Source organism: Sebastes fasciatus, chromosome 2, assembly GCF_043250625.1.
Source record: "Sebastes fasciatus isolate fSebFas1 chromosome 2, fSebFas1.pri, whole genome shotgun sequence".
NCBI classification, from domain to species: Eukaryota; Metazoa; Chordata; class Actinopteri; order Perciformes; family Sebastidae; genus Sebastes; species Sebastes fasciatus.
Window position 1 is genome coordinate 8,859,412 of NC_133796.1, and position 19,865 is coordinate 8,879,276.

The window sequence follows — 19,865 nt, forward strand, 5'->3', positions numbered from 1 at the left end:
TTCATTTGGCTCTGTACCATGCTTACATTGTTTTGTTAATTTTCTTTTTATATCCTTCAGTGGTGACAAACCACCTCCCTCTGAGCGTTTCTTAACGTGCATATACTGTATATTTATATGTTTTTTCTGTGCGTATTTGGTCTCTTGTTAACACACCCTATTTACACACATGCACAAACAAAAACACACATACCGCCCACATGAAGACCGAACCAGCTGCCAACTCTCGCTGCCCAGACGGTGTGAGGGGCAGCCAGTGTGAGCTAGACAGCCTCCTCCCAGTTATCCCAGTCCACCGGTCAGTCAGTGGTCAAAGAGGTGACACTGACAGCAGGTAGCGTTGTCCCCACCCTGCCCAGCTGACACAAAGACATATGGTCTCACTCCATCTCTGGCTCTGACTCTGACTGTCTCTTTCCGGGGACAAGCTATGACCTTATTTACACCTGCTAATAAAAAAACAAGCTGTATCTGGGCATTTTGGTTAAGGACATGTCAGTGCAAGGTGTATTGGTATATACAACATAGTCAGTTAATGCAGATGCCATCATTACAGATAAAAGCACCATCTGATGAATAGAAACATTTTGAAGGTTAGAAACAACATCACCACAGGAAGAAAAGTAATCACAGGGAGTTGTAACATCGTCACTCTACAATACCAACACTTCTACACTTACCATGTTTGCTTATGTTGGACAGACTACCACCTCCCCAGCTGCATTGCATACGTAGTTAGAGAAGAGTAGATTTAGAGTAGAGTGCATTTACATAAAAGCACAGGATGTATATGAAATGAGTTGTAATTACTTTAGTCGTGCTGTGTGAACCCCCTCGTTTCTTTATGCAAGCCATGCGTAGGTTAAAGAGGTATAACTCAACAGAAAAGAGTAATCATACACTTACATTGCAAGGTTGCACACTCATATGAGATTTGGTTAAGTGAACGTTGATGACTAGCTGGATTGAATCAATGGCCAAACAAACTTCATGACCAGTTTGGTGAAAACAAAGAGGTGATATACTGTGAGATTTTAGGACCATATGCTTCACAACAAGGTTGATATGAGGAACAACTCAGTAGGTTGCTTGACTTGGGAAACTGCCATTTAGATGAACAGACATTTTGGGAAATTGGTTATTTGCTTCCCTGCCTCAGACTCATGTCATTTCATGCACACTAAATATTAAGCTAGAGCAGAGGTTGTCAAACTGAGGCGAGCCTCCCCAGGGTGGTGCGGGACAGATGAAGGCAAGGGTGCAGGGAAAGACTCTGCATGGGGTGTAAGGGACAGGAACATGCTGGTGTTCTGAAAAAAAAACAGTATTATATTATGGCCCAGCTTACCAAAATGGTCAGCAGTTGCAGCAGCGGTGGCTGTGACACACAGCTCATGGAGGCGATTAATACATGTTTATTAATAAAATTAATAAGCATCCATGAATCTGCTTAGAAAGCATAGAAAAAAGACGCTCCTTTTTACTCCAGAATTGCCTGAGAATCATCACTTTTTTTAAGTTTTCTTCAGTGTCAAAGTAATCCAGTGATAGCCGTCTGTACCTCTATGGGTACATTCCAAACAGGAATAGCTAATTTGGCAAACCTAACAGTCCCAGTTTGCCAAAATGTAAACAATTGCGATTGTCTAGATTTTGTCTGAGGGGGGCCCACAGTGTCAGCAAGGGATAGCTTAGCTCAGCAAAAAAGACTGGAACCATGCAGCCATCCACATTCTCACAAAATGACATTAAGACTTTCCATGATTAAAATAATAAAACATGATCCAACTGGATAACCACTGCATACATTTTAAGAGATTAAAGCCATGAAACCTCACACACAACAAAATCCTTTGTACGATGTCAAACTAACACCATCCCCATCCAGTCTTTTATCTCTGCTCTTCCTCTATCTGTTTAGAGCAGTTTGCATTTTATCTTTCTCCACACCTCCATATGGAATTCATGTTTCCTTCCGCTATTTAATCGTTTTTCATGTCCAGTATGTTTTAAAACAGAAGTCTAGTACCGCTGGGCCTTTATATGTTAGAATACTTACTGACAGAACCCTCGCTTCTTCTAATTACCATTTATTGAAAGCAAATTGATTGATAATTATATTTTAGGTTTGAATATTCCAGATATTGCATCACCTGAAACACTATCATAACATACATGTAGACCCATAATCAACACCATGATCAATTTCCAATGAGTTTATCGTATCAATACCGGCCTAACTTTTACTTTGCCATATAATAGTCATCTGCTCTTCTTCCCCCTCTGCCGCTGTTCAGTCTCATGCTGTCTTTCAGTGCCACTCCTAATGTGATAAGCATTACAGTCATTATATCGCCGGCATCATAAAAGCTAATGCTTCATTACACGCCCGTTTTTTTGTTTTGTTTTTTGAACATTTTATAGCCTCAGACAGCCTCGTTGTGCGGCGATGTTACAGCACCTCCCCACATCACCTCGTAAAACCCCACCGCCGCCTCCCACCTCCACCGCAGGCCGCCCACATTTTAATTTCTTGGCCTAATGAAGCGGGAGCTCTCTTCGCCAAGTTGAATCAATGGGAGTCTGCGAGCATGCCGTCGCTTTTTCACTTTAGTCATCAGCAAAGCCAGGAGAGCGATTTTATGTCGGGGGTCTGTGTTCGTGCCCCTCCTGGGTTTTATGTGTTTCTATATGCGTGCGTCCATGTTTTGTGTGTGCATGCGAGCGTGTGCATGTGTGTGCATGCGGAAAGACACAATAAGCTGTCTATGCACGGGCTGAGTTTTCCCGCTGTTTGATAAAAAGCTATTTGTATGCGGGATCCTTCCCCTCACTGCCATTAAAGGTATCGGATTACCTCGCGAGCACAAATCCCATCATCGTCTTCATCTCCATTAACTAGGTCATTTGGATCTCCGCGCTATAACACACTTACTCACACACACACACACACACACACACACACACACACACAGACACTCAATTCGGTGTTAATATGTTGACATTTGAACCATGAATGTCTGTATCGAGTTATTTAGACTGAGGAGCGCTCTGTTTGACTGGGAGGACGTTGGGCCACAGATTAATCTATAAAGACACACACTTGACATTATTCAAATACTCTGTTATATTTAGTGATTAAATGTCAAAACTTCCACAGCCCCGAGGACGGAGTAACTGCTTCATGATTTATTTAAGGAGCTCCTCTGTCAGGTTGGCTATCCATTGTAGCTTCTCACAATAAAAAACGACTTGATTAGATTAGAACCTTTAATATCCTCACGGATGCCCATATGATTTCCTCCGAATTCCCCACACAATACTGCTGAGCAATAAAAAACAAACACGGGAAACGCCGTCTCATCTTACTGAGGATTATTGGTTCCCCAATATTCTGCTCCATTGAAAATCTTATGACTTTTCCTATTGGGTTTGGTGATATCGTGTGCTAATTTACGACATTCACTATAACTCTTTCATCATCTGCTTTAGCTCTGCCATATGTTCACACAATGTTATCACATATCAGTGTCGTTCGAGACAGAGACAGACGTGATAATGCAACACTTAATGTGTTTAATTAATTACTAATATGGCAGGCTTCATCTTGGACTGATGCTTGATTAAGCATCTCGCTATGTTTGAGGGATAGCATGCTTACAAGTATACATCAGACACATCCGGGCACTTCACAAAACGTCAAAGCCGCGCCCCCTTTTTTGGGGATAGAAAACCAAAGATCCCATAAATGTCACTAAAATTGAAGGTGTGTTTGGATTGTAATTTTGACAAGCTCTTATACATTTTTTTCTGGTTAAAAAAACATTTGTTTTATACACGTCTAATAATTACTTTTCAACCTTGCCTGGACCTGAGAGTTTGCGATACCTTAATAGATTGGTCGCCGCCATGTCCCTTCAGCCTTCCTCCGTCCAACACAGTGGCCGGATATTGCTTATCCAGACATCTCTACATATTTCATTGAATCACGTCAGGCTAAGTGTTGTCTGAAAATAACCGTCAGTCTGATGCTGCTATAACATAAATGTATGACTGTATTACTGCAGCAGCCTCCCACCCAAGCTAATGTCAGCTAGCCATGCTTGTCACTGTCACAAGCATCTTTTAGCAATTTACCACAGTTGCAGTGAATATTCACGTAACGTATGAGCCTCAAATCTCAGTGTGAAAGCCTCAGTTAACCAGCTGCACATGTATTTTCCTGTTAAATGTGACAGCACATTTCTTTCCCCCAAACGGGAGGGCAGCCTCGGCGATGATGCAATGCTGGTCTGACGCAAAGCCCAGGACATAGCAGAGGAACAAATCAGAGATCAGTGTTTTTGGATTTCAACCAACTACGCAGCAACTCATCGGCGTAGCGATATTAACTTAAACTGGTTTGTTTAAAGTAGTTTTGAGACATGGCTCAACTTCCTGTGTGCGCTGTTACCGTCTACGAGGGATGCGGGATTGTTTTCCCCCAAAAGGGCGCGTGGTCATGAGAACCTTCTCTGGATGATGTATTGCCAGTCTGATGGATGTGCATACGTGTGAGTAGTTTTGGGTCTCATCTTTGTAGTTTTAAGAGTCTTTCTTTATTTTACTTTATTTCATCATCCTTTTCTGTCAACCTCTGCTCTTCTTCCAGACTGCCTGTAGGTAATGGACATTAACAAATAGATTAAAATGTCATCTCCAGTTTAATCAGCAGCAACCACGCCATCACAGAGCCTACAGATGACTCGCTTTAACCTGACGCACTACGGACATTGTGTGAGTGTGCATTCCGCATTTTTGCAGTGTTGACTAGATGCTGTTGGTATTCTCCGCGCTGCTCCTCTGTCCTCCTCTAATCAGCGTTAGAAAAGAAGCAACAGACAGTACACTGATTGCCTCAGGGCCAACACCAGCACAGTGGTCTGCTGATAAGGCTGGCGCGACCAGCAAAGGCCTCCCTCTGTCCTCAGAGAGAACGTCATGGCACTGCTGAGCACAGACCAAAGGACTCCAGCGTAAAGATAACTCACCAGTGAATTCATTTGCCTCGCGGACTAACCACCAAAAAAGATTGAGGATGTAGCTACCATTTGAAAAACATGGCCACCTGCTCTGAGAATAACTGCTGACATGGGAACTAATGTGGAGATAATGCGTAGATCTACACTAATTTACACATATTCATCCAAACTGCTTGCACATCTTTCATTTTCACTCTTCTTTTCTCTCCTTTCTCTCATATTAACCATTTATTTCTCTCCCCACCTCTCTTTGTCTTTCATTGCTTACATTCAGAGTCAATAGATCTCTTGACATTAACATGTTTTCCACTGGAAATAATGGTTCCACCAATGTAAATGTGTCCACAATATGCATGTTTGTGTGTGGGACAGTATGCCATATATGTCCGTCTGGTAGCAGCCTCTCTGGTCTTGATCTCTCTCTCTCTTCAATCCTCCCCCAGCCTCCACACAGTGGTCATTTCCAGCACTCCCATCCACTCTGGACGGCAATAATCATAGCGAAGCTTTACGCCCATATGGCAGGCAGTCAGCCTCTTAAACCGCATAGCAACATCACTCAGCGGTCATTTAATGAGAGCTTGACTGGGCAACGTTTGCATTAAAGCTCCGCGCTCACTCTTATCCTCTGAAAAATATTCAACCTGGGTTTATCACTCCCCCGCTTTTATGACACCATCTGTATGTAGAGGAGCATAATTACTATCGTCCTCGACTCACTTCTGCTCACTACAGTCAGTCAGTCCAAGCTACTCCGTGTCGACGCATAAGGACCTAAATCACACTTCCTCTAATTAAGGCCTTCAAGTGAAAAGGTCAGAACTGAATTAAATTAATCAATTTTAATGTAATATCACAAGGAGCTGCCTTTCAAAATAAAACAGCAGCCAGTGGTTGAATAGTAGAATTTGTGGAATTAGCTATTTTATAAAATCAACAAATATGATACCCATAAATTGAATTAATTTCTGTAAAAACATTTGTTGGGGCAGAAGACCATCATTATTTAAGTAATTTTCTCTCTAGCTATGCAGGTTCACCACTTTTTACAACTTGTGTAATTGGTGCAATTTATAGTCCGTATAAACGGCTTCTTTACATTTGGTGAAACAAAACAGCCCCGTCGCATAAAAAGGTAATTTGTAAGGCATTTAGCGTGCAATAAGAACACCATTCTTGCTTTCAACATGTCATTTGTACGCCATGTAGTCTGTACTGAGTCCAAAGTAAACGCATCCGTGTAAATATGCTACGTTCAAAGCTAGTGACGCAGAATAAAAAGTGAGAAAGACTGCTGATGGCAGGTGGGAGGGGAGGTGAATGGGTCCAACAAACACAGGACTTTCAACCAGGAGGCCGGTGTTTTGTTTTGTAAGTTGTGTTAGTGACATTTGTGACGTGCTTTATTTTGTTTCCAGCCATGATGTCTTTCCTAAACCTAAGAGAGTGTTTTTGTTGCCTTAACATAACTGCAGACGTTACCGTCGTTTTGTTGCGTGGCGTAAAAATGACAGGCGAAAAGCCTAAAATGCGTCCTCATGACGCAGAAAGTCCTGGTAATATCGTGTTATTCACATGCCTTCCTGTGAGATCGGGTTGAACAAGAAATTATTAGGCAAATTAAATTAGACAAATTATCTCTCAATTGTGTTGTTTCATCAAAAGATGAATGTGATTAGGAAAGGCAGTAATGATGTTGGTTTGTTCCATATATTTTATTTTAGTGTACTACATTGCACTTTAAACTACATGAAGCTGAATGAGGGCTTCACGGTGGTGCAGTGGTTAGCACTTTCGGCATTGTTCTCCCCGTGTTAGCGTGGCTTTTCTCCGGGTTCAAAGACATGAAGGTGAGGTTAATTGTTGACTCTAAAAATTGCTCGTAGGTGTGAATGTGGGCGTGAATGGTTGTCTGTCTCTATGTGTCAGCCCTGTGATATAGTCTGGCAACCTGTCCAGGGTGTACCAAGCCTTCGCCAAGTGTCAGCTGGGATTGGATCCAGCACCCGAATGGGATAAGCGGTTACAGAGAATGGATGGATGGAAGCTGAATGAAAGATGGTGATTTGGGTTTGCTTACTATGCTGATTCATGCTGTTTTCGTATATTCATTGGCAATAGTCGTATATTCATTGGCAATAGTCGTATATTCATTGGCAAAAGTCAATCAGATAGCATCAGTGTTTTAAAGTTTTATTTTTGCCATTGTGAAGTCTTCAGTTTCCCTATCATTATAGGTTCGGAGTAAACTTGCTCGTCTTTATGGAAATTGTCAAAGACACATTCCTGGGCCACATCATTAACGTGACCTCCACCCACCACCACCAACCACGCCTGTCAGCCCTACAAACAGCCCACAGTGTGTTACCTTCAAAACATCAGTTCCTGTGCTCACGTAGTGTTCACAGCTGGTTTGGAGGAAATCGCATCGGTGACATCACGGCTTGTGTGATAAATTTCATACTAATTGGTAATAGGCCGTGGTTGTCTTTTTCAGACATGCTGGTCGTATTAAGTGCAATTAGAGGCAGTTGTGGTGAGTGTGAGTGTCTCTCTGGTGACTCTCCCCTGCACCTGCTCTCTCTGTTTAACATTCATGAATAGTTTAAACCTCCAGCATCTGGCCCCACGCCTCTCTAGGATCCACACTCACAAACAAACACGCACGCACGCACACACACACACACACACACACACAAAGGGATGTAAAATGGTCATTAAGCGTAGCTTTGAGTCTCAAAATGTGTTTTTATTTAAAGCAGCAGTGGGTAGAAATGGAGCAAATATGATTATAAAAAGTTATTTTTATAAAACGGTCGCTATTTCCTGACAGTAGTGCATGAGACCAGAAATCTGAAAAGAATCATGTGCCTCTGTGTCCTCCGGTGCTCCTAATGGCATTTGCAGGATTTCACAGACCGTAGGAAAACAACAAGTCAGAGCTGATCTGAAGTCTGCCGTCCAGCTTCCATCTATGAGTCAATCACTTGCGAACTCCGACCAAACGGTCAAACTAGGCAGCGCTGATGAAATATGAATCAATATTCTGTTACTGTAATGCCTATTTCTGTCCTCAAATGTTTTCAAAAACATCTTGTGGTGTACTGTTTAGCTGTAAAATGAGAAAGTTTGTGACCCGGCAGCCATGTTGAGAACAGTTGAGGAAATACCGCACACCGCCACCCAGCCAATAGGAACCCTCTCTCTCTCAAATGACCTGTTACCAAAGTCTTCCGTCACGGGCTTGAGTTTTTAAAGCCTGAAAACAGAGCCATCAGGAGGTGCATAAGTCTAGTTATCTCTCAGAACACTTGAATTACAACATGCTGAAAGGTTATTATGGAATTTTTGCCCAATGATGCCAAAAAAGTGTTGCCTACTGAAGCTTTAAATCTAGAAAACCAGAGCCAACAAAACTGTGTTCCAGTAGAGTTAATTACTTTTCACATGTATGCAATACAAATCAGCTTGTGTTTAACATTTTTCAAATCCAATGTCTTTATGATAATACTGTAAGAGGATAGCCCGACTGGTACTGTATTTTTGAAGGTAATACTGATGTTTGAGAGTCTAAAAATTATATATCAGCCAATAGTATTCTATTTTTAACATTAACGTATAACAACAATCTTGATGTGGATTCCTTCGATTTGCTTTTTCAAACAATTGCGACCAAGATAAGTGAGACATTTTACAACTGAAAACATCAACTTGGCAGTTCTCTCTGTTGGACAAACTATGTAATGGTGGCACTCTTTCTAAATGACTTCAAACTTAGATGACAGTACTGTACTGCAATTTACTGACTGGTGTTCCTATTGTTTTGTCCACCACATTTATATCAATGAGAGTAGACTAATAGAAACACCTCTCTGTATAATTCAATACTGTTGAACAGCTCCACAAACTACACGCAGCCTAAAAAATGAGCATAGAGTTGAATCAACACGTCTTTGAAAGAGAAACTGAGCACTATAACATACACAAAGGCAGGATTTGTTTTATGAGCAGTTGTTGTTAGATTGCATTAGCTTTAGCTAGGTGTACCTAATAATTAGCAACTAAGTGCATATTCAACACATAAGACCTGGAATTAGACTAATTGACACTGCAATTATTTGGTTCATAGGAAATAATTAATGTACCGAACTGAACTTCCTGTACTGAATGGTGATACATGCTACTCATGAATGGATGTTTGTTGTTTTGTGATGCTCTTTGGATAAGGATTAGGGATAATAATACATTCAGTCACCAGCATTTGGTGAAAGAAAGAAAGATAATATGACATAAATTGAGAGTCAACGCGTGTTGATGCAGCTGCTAAGTGAAATGGTATTCATATTAAGCGAGAGGTGATAATGGTCTCAGCGAGGCCTTTTAAAACGCTGTCTCTGGCATGCTGTTTACTGTGTACCTCTTTAGTTTGACTGTTTCCTTTCAAATACATCAGTCAGTAGCAATATTACAGTACAGCAAGGCCCCCTTGAGGGCCCTATTACCTTGACATTTGAATTGTCAAGATGAGGGAAAGATGCCTCAGTTGTGTTTGGTTAAAATGGTGGGAGGGTTTCTTCAGTACCGGTGTATGATGTGTAAAGAGAATGGCATTAAGGCAAGACTGCAGGCTATGAGCACACACACACGCACGCACACACACACACAGCACCTGATTCTAAAACCAAGCTCTGTAGTTTATTATTAAGCCAATTGACAATTTATAATGAATTTTGTCATTGTTATAAATCAGATTCAGACGGGTTTTGATCATCTTTTTCTCAGTTTTGATTAGTTCAGATTTGGTAATTTGTTTCTCTTTCTATTCTGCTTTGTTTTGGGACAATATCCAAATTGAGGATTTACAGGTCTATTCTAGCAAATAATTTCATTTGCTTTTTAACCTCACAAATAAATGCTTTTCTTAAAGTAATTGTGAAAGTAAGTATTGCTGAAGTCTCAGTTTGCACTCAGATGAATTCAAAGTCTACAGATTGCTATTTGGTGGGCAATTTAGGATTGAACTTCAATCATATTATTATTTGACTTCAGTGTTTCACATAAAGTCATTTTGGGACTGTTTTTGTAGTTAAAGTGCTCCTAAAACTAGTCAGCGTGACACCATCAGGGAGGAGTATTTATTGGAGTGCTCTAACTGCACTGAAAAAGGACCGTTGGGGTTGTTGTTGGTAATGTCAGTCCCCTGAACCGTTGCAAGCATTTGTTTGAAATTTTTCTTTTTAGCTTGTCGTAGCTTCAATGTGCTACATTTAAAATTCAGAGCATTAATATAGCATTAAACAAATATTTGCTGTAAAGATATAGTGGAATAATGTCTACCTGAGCAGAGAATGAAGTCACTCTCCCTCTGTAGGTATTGTAATCAGAGCTTCTCTGTGCTTTGTTGACATACCCGGGCCAGCCATGCATGCATGTTTGTGCATGTGAGTCCTGTGTGTCTCCCACTGGCTAACTAATCGCCACCGCTCTGCACTGCGCTTATACGGCGGTTACAGCTGATAACGGCATCCCGACCAACAGCGTCGTCGCAGAAGCGTAGCACTCACCCTCTGGTTCCCCCCCAGGTTATCACTGTTGCCATTGTTTGCACTGTTCATGCTGTTTGCACTGTTAACTGCTAGCCGCCAGCTGAGCCGTCTTCATGTTGAGAGCTGTGTGGAGGCAATCCCTCTATCATAGATATGCTCTGAATTTTGAAATTAGCACATTTAAGTCAAATGTTGGAATTGCCATTACCATTATACCCACATCTGGGTGAGCACCATGCCATGCCTTGAGCAATTTTGATCTGAGCCCATGATGCAAGCACAGTACAAGTCGTTTTCCCATATGACACAAAGGCATGGCAAAACCTGGATAACATATTGAAGGTTTTTTTTGTCTTTGTCTGAGAAGATGGTATTATCTCTTTGTACATTGCAATTATTGTCTATTGTATTTTCTAGTATTTTGTGTCTACCTGCTCAGAAATGACAGATGGAAAGTACAATGAAAACATCCATTACTATACCAGTGTGCGGTGCACTTGACCATACTGTTGTCTACAACAGTTTAAGGGCCTTTACTTCAAATTTACATAGTTTGCTTGCAATCTACTGAAAAGATGATTTCATTAATTGACATTTTCTTCATACTAACGGGGTTTCAACATGTTGATACTACTTTCTAAAGAAGTAGCAACAACAAAAAATGAAAATTCAGTAGAATCAAATTTAATACTAAAATGAGACTGAATGACTTTTTGACCAAGACTTAGTTTTTGAACTGCTTATCTACTGTTTCTCTTTAATCCTTTACCATCCTCCTGTCCTCTATTTTCACTAATACTGTGTCCAGTGTTGCATTGGTTAATTCTGATTGATGTAATTTTTTTCGATTGTTGTTTCAGTGGGTACCAGTACTGTTGGATTTCCAGAGGAAGGAAACGGTTTGGAGTTTTGTGCCAGTAAAACCCAGCCAACCCAGCCAACCCAGCCAACCCATGCACTTCGGGGACTACAACCTGGACGGCTTCCCTGATGCCCTGGTGGTCCTCCGCAACACCAGTGGCAGGTAGGAGAAATGTTTGCTGGTGTGGTGTTCTAAAGAATGACTACTTGTGTGTGTGTGTGTGTGTAAGGGTGAGATATGAGGTTTGTACGTTTGGCATTATCTTTTCATTTTTGATTATACACGCTCAAGATAGAGTAAGTTGTCATTCCTCTAGGACCTTATTTAAGATAATTTCTAGTAAATTAATGAGATATTTCTGAAACTAAACTAATCCTGGCTTGGCAGGGGATCCCTTGGAATCCTGTCAAGTAGGTCCCTGAACCCCGCTCCAACTAATCGTGTCACTACTGTGCCTCACTTCATGAGCCATCGGTGCAGAGGCACACAGCTTCATTGTGACCACATCCAGGGGCTGCACATGTAGCACACACTTAAATACAAATGGCGTTTGCACTGTTATTACTCGGAAATCAATGTCACGAGAATCACAGATTTCATGCAAATCCATATCCGCTCAATTCTCATGAACACATTTGAATATGTCGTGTACCATACCACATTTTGATGAGATTATACTAACTATAGTATTCCAGCGGAACACAGTGAAATTGATTGGAACCTAATAACTCAAGATGCGTACTTAAATGGCTTATGTAAATCTGTTAAGCTTCAAAACTATAAATGTTTATTTTTTTTCAAAGACGCCACATGGAGGATGGATTTACTCATGAAATTACTGTGAAATTACTGTACTTGCAACGATATGTTCTCATGCTTAGAAAAAAAAATGTGGCCCCATTGATATGAATGATCAAACAAAGCAGAGCAGGGATAATGCAATATAATGACATTAATAAATGCAACTAATTTGGGATATGCAGTTTAATGCTGATACACATAGGTAAAAATAGTTGAATTTACATTGTATTTGGAAATGGTTTCTGCAGTCTTTACCTGATTAGGATTACAACCTTTAAAGAACAGCTCTCATCCTCGTACCCACGGAATAGCAACATATTCAAAGTGCAAAAGTTCTCAAAAGTAGATTAATTAAATCACATCTCATTAATAAATCATAAGTTATCAGCTGAAGCATAAATTAAGGTGATTGCTGACACTTTGACATTCATGACACAGTAGAAAAACAGTCCTTGACTGCCGGATATAGAGCTTTGAAAGGTTCTGCACGGAGCAATAGAAATCTATGACATTGTAATATAATGAAGACGTGATTACCATCCAGTTTACTAGAGCACGGACTGGGCGAGAAGACAGCTAAGGTGAGCGTGTTCTTCAGCTTACGGACATGGCGACTGATAAGCCAGCCCTTTTAAAAATCACTGCAGCATGTGCTAGGACAAAAGACACCGTGGACACTAGGATGTGAATGTGTGTGTGTGTTGAAGGACCAATGTGGATTATCTGGCCTCAGAGATGAAGATAAGATAGCTGAAGGGGTCATGATCTGTGATTGTCTATGCATACTGATTGTTTCGGGGGGATGTTTGAATGCTTGTTGTGTCAGAAATAGCAAGACGTTGGGTGAGAGCTTCAAAAGACTCACACACACACACATGTACATGTGAACCCTACTTTCTTGTCTAGGCTCTGCATAATCACCAGTAAGTCCTGTCGGGCTTAACTCTTTGCAGTCACCCTCATCTCGAAATGACTTCTGTCTCACCAGCTCTAATCACACAAGCTATAGCTTCTCTCTTTTTTTTCCCTCTCTTCCTCTATTTTCTTCTCATTTTAAGCCCGAGCATTGTAATCCCGCACTGGGCCGTGGACGTTATTTGTGGAAGTGCTTCCCAGTACCCGAGCAGTAACATTTAACACCACATCATCAGCATACAGACAGAGGAGGGAGCGAGAGAGGAAGGATGAAGAGATGAAAAGAGGTCAGGGTGGCAAGAAAGAAGAATAGTTTAAAGGTTAGAGAAGTCTGTGGTTGTCTCTTGGTTTGAGTCCCCGGACCTGTAAAATCAAAACCTCTAAGAACCACCACAAATGTGCCCCAGAGCAAGGCACGTAAACCCTAAACGATGTCGGCGGTTTGACTAGGAAGTTCTCTGTGTGTGCAGATAAGGACGTTTAGTGGTGCTCCCACAATTCAGTGCATAAAGTCCTAGTAATTCTGATCTGCATTGCTGCTTTTCAGTAAAGGCACAAGGTTTCAGGGGTCAGCTTTGAGCGATGGGGTGCGCTTGTGTTTGTTTTTGTTCAGACGTTTGATTAAATGCATCCTGTCTACTCGCCTGCTTTGGATTCAGCAGCACTCCGCAGTTCTAACCAAAATGTCCTCTGCTTACCAAATATGTGTTCAGCCCACATCTGATCTATTTTAACTCCCCCTCCCTCTCCATCCCTCTCTTTCTTTCTCTCTCTTTCCTCTCCATCTCTACTCCTTCTTCCTTCCAAGTGGTTATTTATAGCTGCTTTTCAGATAAAAGTCCTGCCAGCCGGTGTCACTCCTCCTCCCAGCAAAATGAACGCCGATTTAAATGTGACTGAAGGAGTAGAGGGTGTGAGATGAGAGTAATCAGGTGGAATCATTGGGACAATGAGCAGAAGGAATAAATAGAGTTGGGAGGTCGGTTACGAATGTGATATAGCTCAAGTTTGTGAGGCGGGGCTTTGACAAAGCCAGTGATTTGCTCAGAAGGAAATATGTGTCTTCGTAATGTTTTTTTGTTGAGTGCCCGACTTATTTTACTATATATAACACCTCGCAACTACAAGCAGGCCACATAGAGAAGTATGGCATCTGCATGATGCTGCTGTATTTGAAGATGTGACAATATACTTGGATCAGCCATCCATCCAATTTCCTCCACTTGTGTCTGGGGATGGAGGCAGCTAAACAGAGTCCAGACATCCTTCTTTGCTGCCACGGCCTCCAGCTCTTCTTAGGGGCTGCCAAAGCATTCAGAGGCCAAGTGGGATACAAAACCCCTTCAGCATGTTCTTGTTCTGCCCATGTTCTCCTCCCAGAGCCGCCAACACCTCTGCAGGAGGGCATCACATCATAATCGGATGCTCACCATATCCCTAAGGTTGACACCCTGCAAAGGAAACTCATTCCAGCTCTGTGATCTCATTCTCTCAGTCACCACACCACTCAGAGTTTACAGCCATAGGTGAACAATTGAAAGTAGATATACTTGTAAATTGAAAGCTTTGCCTTCACCAGTGATGCTCCATCTTACCTTGTTCACTTGTCTTATTCAAAGGATCCTAAAGGAGGAGGGTCAACTGTGCATCATCCTTCAGTTGCTTGTCATCTTACAGTGCTCTCCACCTTGGCAAACTAATGCTTGTGTCAATTGTGTTCCATTATCAGTTTTCTTGTTAGCACGTGTACTTAACTTGAAATTTCTATTGATTACTTTTGCAGTTTAAATTTCTTTAAATGACGCATAGTTTGTTATCATACTCATACTAACTAAATTAGTAAAATGTCTTTAAATACACGTGTATGATACTTAGACATTTTGTTCAGATAGAAGATAAACTCCACAAATGAACACCCTTTTTATGATTTTTGAAGTGTAAACGCAATCGCATCAAGTAAAAAGCTAACGTTGGGCTATAAACAAACTACACCACAATCGCATGAGTGTGAGTATAAACAACGAGGCTGTAATGACGGACGAGACAGCGTGATGACGTTTAGTAGTCTCACTTGGCCACTTGTTAGCCACTGCCTTTTTTAAGACCATTAAGGCATCAAAATTCATGAGTGGGGTATTCACTGACGTAGTTTATATCGTAGAACAAAGCGTTAAAATATCTTAAACTTGTGTTGACTACAGACCTTATTTAAGGCATCTAACTAAAAACCCATTCAAAAAGCCCCATTGACTTCCAGACGAGGGAACCGGACGTGCTAAATTTTTAATTTCAGACATCTAGAGTGGGCTTGCTAAAATGCTTACTCATTTCTGGGTTTGAGGACTCATTCCTGTAGCACTCTATACACAGATCTACTAAACTGTTTTGAAACATAGCCATTAGGAACTGCAAGACAGATTTAGGGTGCATGTGTGTCGGCGTCCATGTGTGTTCCTGTTCATCGGCAGCTCCTAAAACTACATTCCTTCGGGGTCCGCATTATATTCAGGTCGCAGGACAGACGGTGCCTCCAGACGCTCGCTCTGTCTCTCTCTGTCTCACACACACACACACTGACACGCTCACATGGATGAACATTGTTAAATCACAACAAAGAACACAAGGATCACCGCTGAAAGGAGAATCCTATAGGTGTTTCAATGTTTGCAGAAAAGCAAGCACTGGATGTTGAGGGAGAATAGAGACAGAGCTACAGACTCAGAAACAGAACAGTAGTATGAAACTAAAGAAAGGGGAGATTTTTTTTCTTCTTCCCCTTTTCTTATCTCGTATCAGTGTGAGAAACTTTCTGCAGGAAGCCTGATGATAAAGTGTAGTTCTTTCAGGTGCAGATGACACAGCATGGCACTGCACAACATATACCGCTTATGATCCAGATTCTTAACTCTCTCCAGGCAAGACACAGACTACACAGCCGTCTAACTATTCATGTACTTTTTTTGCTAGTCTCATTTTCCCAACTGGCTTCTGCTCAGTAAAACAGTTTCTGATGGCATGTACTCAGTTGAAGTTTGCCATACACACACAGAGTAGTGTTGTTCATGTTACAGCGTAAGCATATATACGTATTAGGGCTGTCAAAGTTAACGCAAATTTAACACCACTAATTTCTGAAACATATTGATGCAAACGATCTTTCGGATGTTGTAGCAGGTTCAATTTTAAAGCTAGAGTGGTGCCAACCATGTCATTCTAGCCAGTCGGGAAGGAAGCTAAATAATGTTCCAAACTTATGCCAAATTTTGGTCAGGAAAAACGGGTATGTCCATTTTCAAAAGGGTACCTTGACCAATGTCCTCAAGATATGTGAATGAAAATGGGTTCTATGGGTACCCACGAGTATCCCCTTTACAGACATGCCCATTTTATGATAATCACATTCAGTTTGGGGCAAGTCATAGTCAAGTCAGCACACTGACACACTGACAGCTGTTGTTGCCTGTTGGGCTGCAGTTTGCCATGTTATGATTTGAGCATATATTTTTTATGCTGAATGCAGTACCTGTGAGGGTTTCTGGACAATATTCATCATTGTTATAATACACAATAAATATATACATACATTTGCATAAAGCAAGCATATTTGTCCACTCCCATGTTAATAAGAGTATTAAACACTTGACAAATCTCTCTTTAAGGTACATTTTGAACAGATAAAGCGATTAAGTTGTGGTTAATGGTGATTAACTATGGGCAATCATGCAATTAATCTCAATTAAATATTTTAATCCATTGATAGCCCTAATACGTTTTGTTATACATGTTAAGTTGCCGATGACACATTTGACATCAAGAAAGCTGAAGAAATCTCCTGAAGTCTTCATCGTGGAAGGCTGCATTTATGCAACAATTTTAATCATTTGCTAAATACCAGTATTACAGTATGTTCTTGGTCATGAAAGACAATTACTATAATATACCCCTAATCAGTCAATTATCTATAATTGTCCAGCAGTGACATCATGCACTATAGTTGGTATGGAAGCCCTTTTTATTCAGTTACAGCTACCCAAGAAGACATTACAGTTACAGTTCATCACAATTAACATTATGATTAAAATGGATATCATTTTTAATAATAGATGATTGGATTAGTTTCATTACTACTTTTAGAAAGAAATAGACCATGAATCACCTGCCTGATCTCCTCATCCTCCAGTCTCCACTGGCTGATGAGTTGCAGCCCACAAGCAACGGACAGTCATAGAATAGAACAACTTCAACCCGTATTACTGTTAAGATATCACAACCAAGGTTTTTTGCAGCAGCATTTTACACAAAAGCCAGAAGAATGTTGTAGATTTAGATTTTATTTTTGTTTGTATTTTCCATCAGACTTTTTTTGTAAAACGTTAGTTACCTTAGTTACTAATAAGCAAGTCATTTGCGCACATAACATGGCAGTACATCATACCAAGAGATGCACCAATACCGGATTGGTTATCGGGCTGATACTGATTCAAATAGCTGGATCAGGTATCTGTGACAATCGGGCCAATTTATTAAATTCAATTCTATGTTTATATACTCTATATATTATATACTGAAATTTTAATTTCTGTGGGAAGATAAAGAACGCTTCAAACTTATGCTAAATTTTGGCGAAGAAAAACTGTTATGGCCATTTTCAATAGGGGTCCCTTGACCTCTGACCTCAAGATATGTGAATGAAAATGGGTTCTATGGGTACCCACTTTTTGAACAGATAAAAAAATTTCAGATTAATCGTGATTAAATATTTTAATCGATTAACAGGCCTAATTTTTTTTAACAATATGATACATATCCTTTTTCTGACTAACAATTGTAGCACCATTTTTTATAGTATGTCCATGTGTTAATACTGAAAACAATGCATACGGTAATTTGTTGTAGTTCTAATTCATGGCTCTAAAATCTTTACTTATAATCAATCATGATTTTCCTCCTTGTATTTTTTTATTTTTTCATTTTTATTGTTCTAGTAGATGTGTTATCCCTTATAAAAGAACATGTGACTTTTCATGTATACTATACAGCACACTTCACATCTGATAAATCCACATAGGCATGTTCTTGTGACTCCATGCATTTCAATATTTGCTTGCATGTATTCACATTACGTGCATTGAGTTCATTTGTGATGGAATTTTCTTTGTAAATAAAATTGAAGAAGCTGGATATATTTTTTTTTAAAAACTTACTCCAGAAAGAATATATATTTTCAAACAATAAAAAAAGAATAATTTAAGAGGAAATGCTTTTCTCTAAATGTGCAAATTAATTGAAGATATTCATATTACTATGTGTTAAAACATGTACCTTTAGTCTTGTTCTTTTATATTAAATATGCCTTACATCAACACAACACAACACAACACTGGTACATTGTTTGTTTAGATAGGGCTGTGCAGTTTTCATCTTGTCTCTGTTTAAAGCCGAACAGATGAACAGATGCCACCTGTCCTCCAGCTCACACTGAAACTCGCTCACTGCTGCTGCCTCACCCAGAATTCCCTTCACTAAAACGTGTGTGGTATAGGATCATATGTGTTAGCCACCAGGCCTTATAGAATGGCATTATCCTTTAGCAGTAATCATGTTTTTCACACTTCACCCAATCACATCCATACACTGATTAAAAGGCATAAAGGTCAGCTTAAATGTGTGATCGGCCTCAAGCAACTTTAATAATTACATGCCTTTGCATGTGTCTGATGTGCACAAGCAATGGAAAACAACAGCCAGATCACCTTCCAGGCAGCCTCCCTTTCAGCCAGATCAGCACTATACCCCACATCTGAGGCTTTTTCAAAGTCGTCATCATCCACAGTGACTTTTAACCTCAGCAGATGGCCACGGGCCAGATGACATCAACAGATTACAATGGGTCATAGATACATCATTGCCCACTCAGGCACATACACACAAAGATGTTGGTTTAAAACCCTTCTACTTTGCGTGAACACATCAAGCCCATGGAGACCACTGTTCATTTCTGAGGGAATCTGCAGCACATATTTTCACACACATTGAAAAAGATGACTCATTATCAGTGTAAATGAGACAGTATGTCATTTCTGCCGCGAGGGGTTTTCTCAATCAAAACAGGAACAAAAGACAAACTTTGATGACGTTGTGAAGTAGCTTTGGATCATGGGAGTTGTTGTCTTCATTGTTAACCACCGTTGCCAATGAAAATCTATCCAACGGGACTCAGACAAAAATCCTGTTCACGGAGGAGTTAATGTATTATAGTTTTATTCACAATTATACACGTTCATTTCATTCTAATGAAATAGTCACAAGTTAACGTTGGCTGATGCAATGTTAACTTGCTAACATCAGCGTCTCTCTGTAGTCTTTGTCAAGAAGCTCTCTCTATCTTGGAAATGCCACACGCTTGTTTTACATCTCTCTTCTTGTCCCATAATCTTCTTGGGTTTGTTTGGTTCACCCGTACATTTGCGCTTTACAGGGACAGCTTCAGCGCCAGAACGTGCAGCAAATGGCAATGGCAATGAATAATTGAGCTCCGTTAAAGCGAGCAATACAAACAATAGTAAACAAGGTATCAACTTCCTTCCTCACTCTCTGACATATCTAGTGTTTCCCCGGAAGTTAGAGCAACTAGAGGGGTTAAAGGGGATATGATGCCATTGGTAGGTATAAAATGCGTCATTACCTTGAATAAAATCACAGATTTCTCTGAGTTTGAAC

The 19,865-nt window shown here is 40.4% G+C and overlaps 1 protein-coding gene across 1 annotated transcript in view; it reads left to right on the top strand.

The window, feature by feature from the left end:
• Positions 1 to 19,865, top strand: part of itfg1 (integrin alpha FG-GAP repeat containing 1) — a 171,173-nt gene that overhangs the window by 63,498 nt on the left and 87,810 nt on the right. The window contains exon 10 of the mRNA XM_074660656.1: positions 11,428 to 11,591. Coding sequence (XP_074516757.1) covers positions 11,428 to 11,591 — 164 coding nt within the window. The remainder of the gene's footprint in view (positions 1 to 11,427; positions 11,592 to 19,865) is intronic.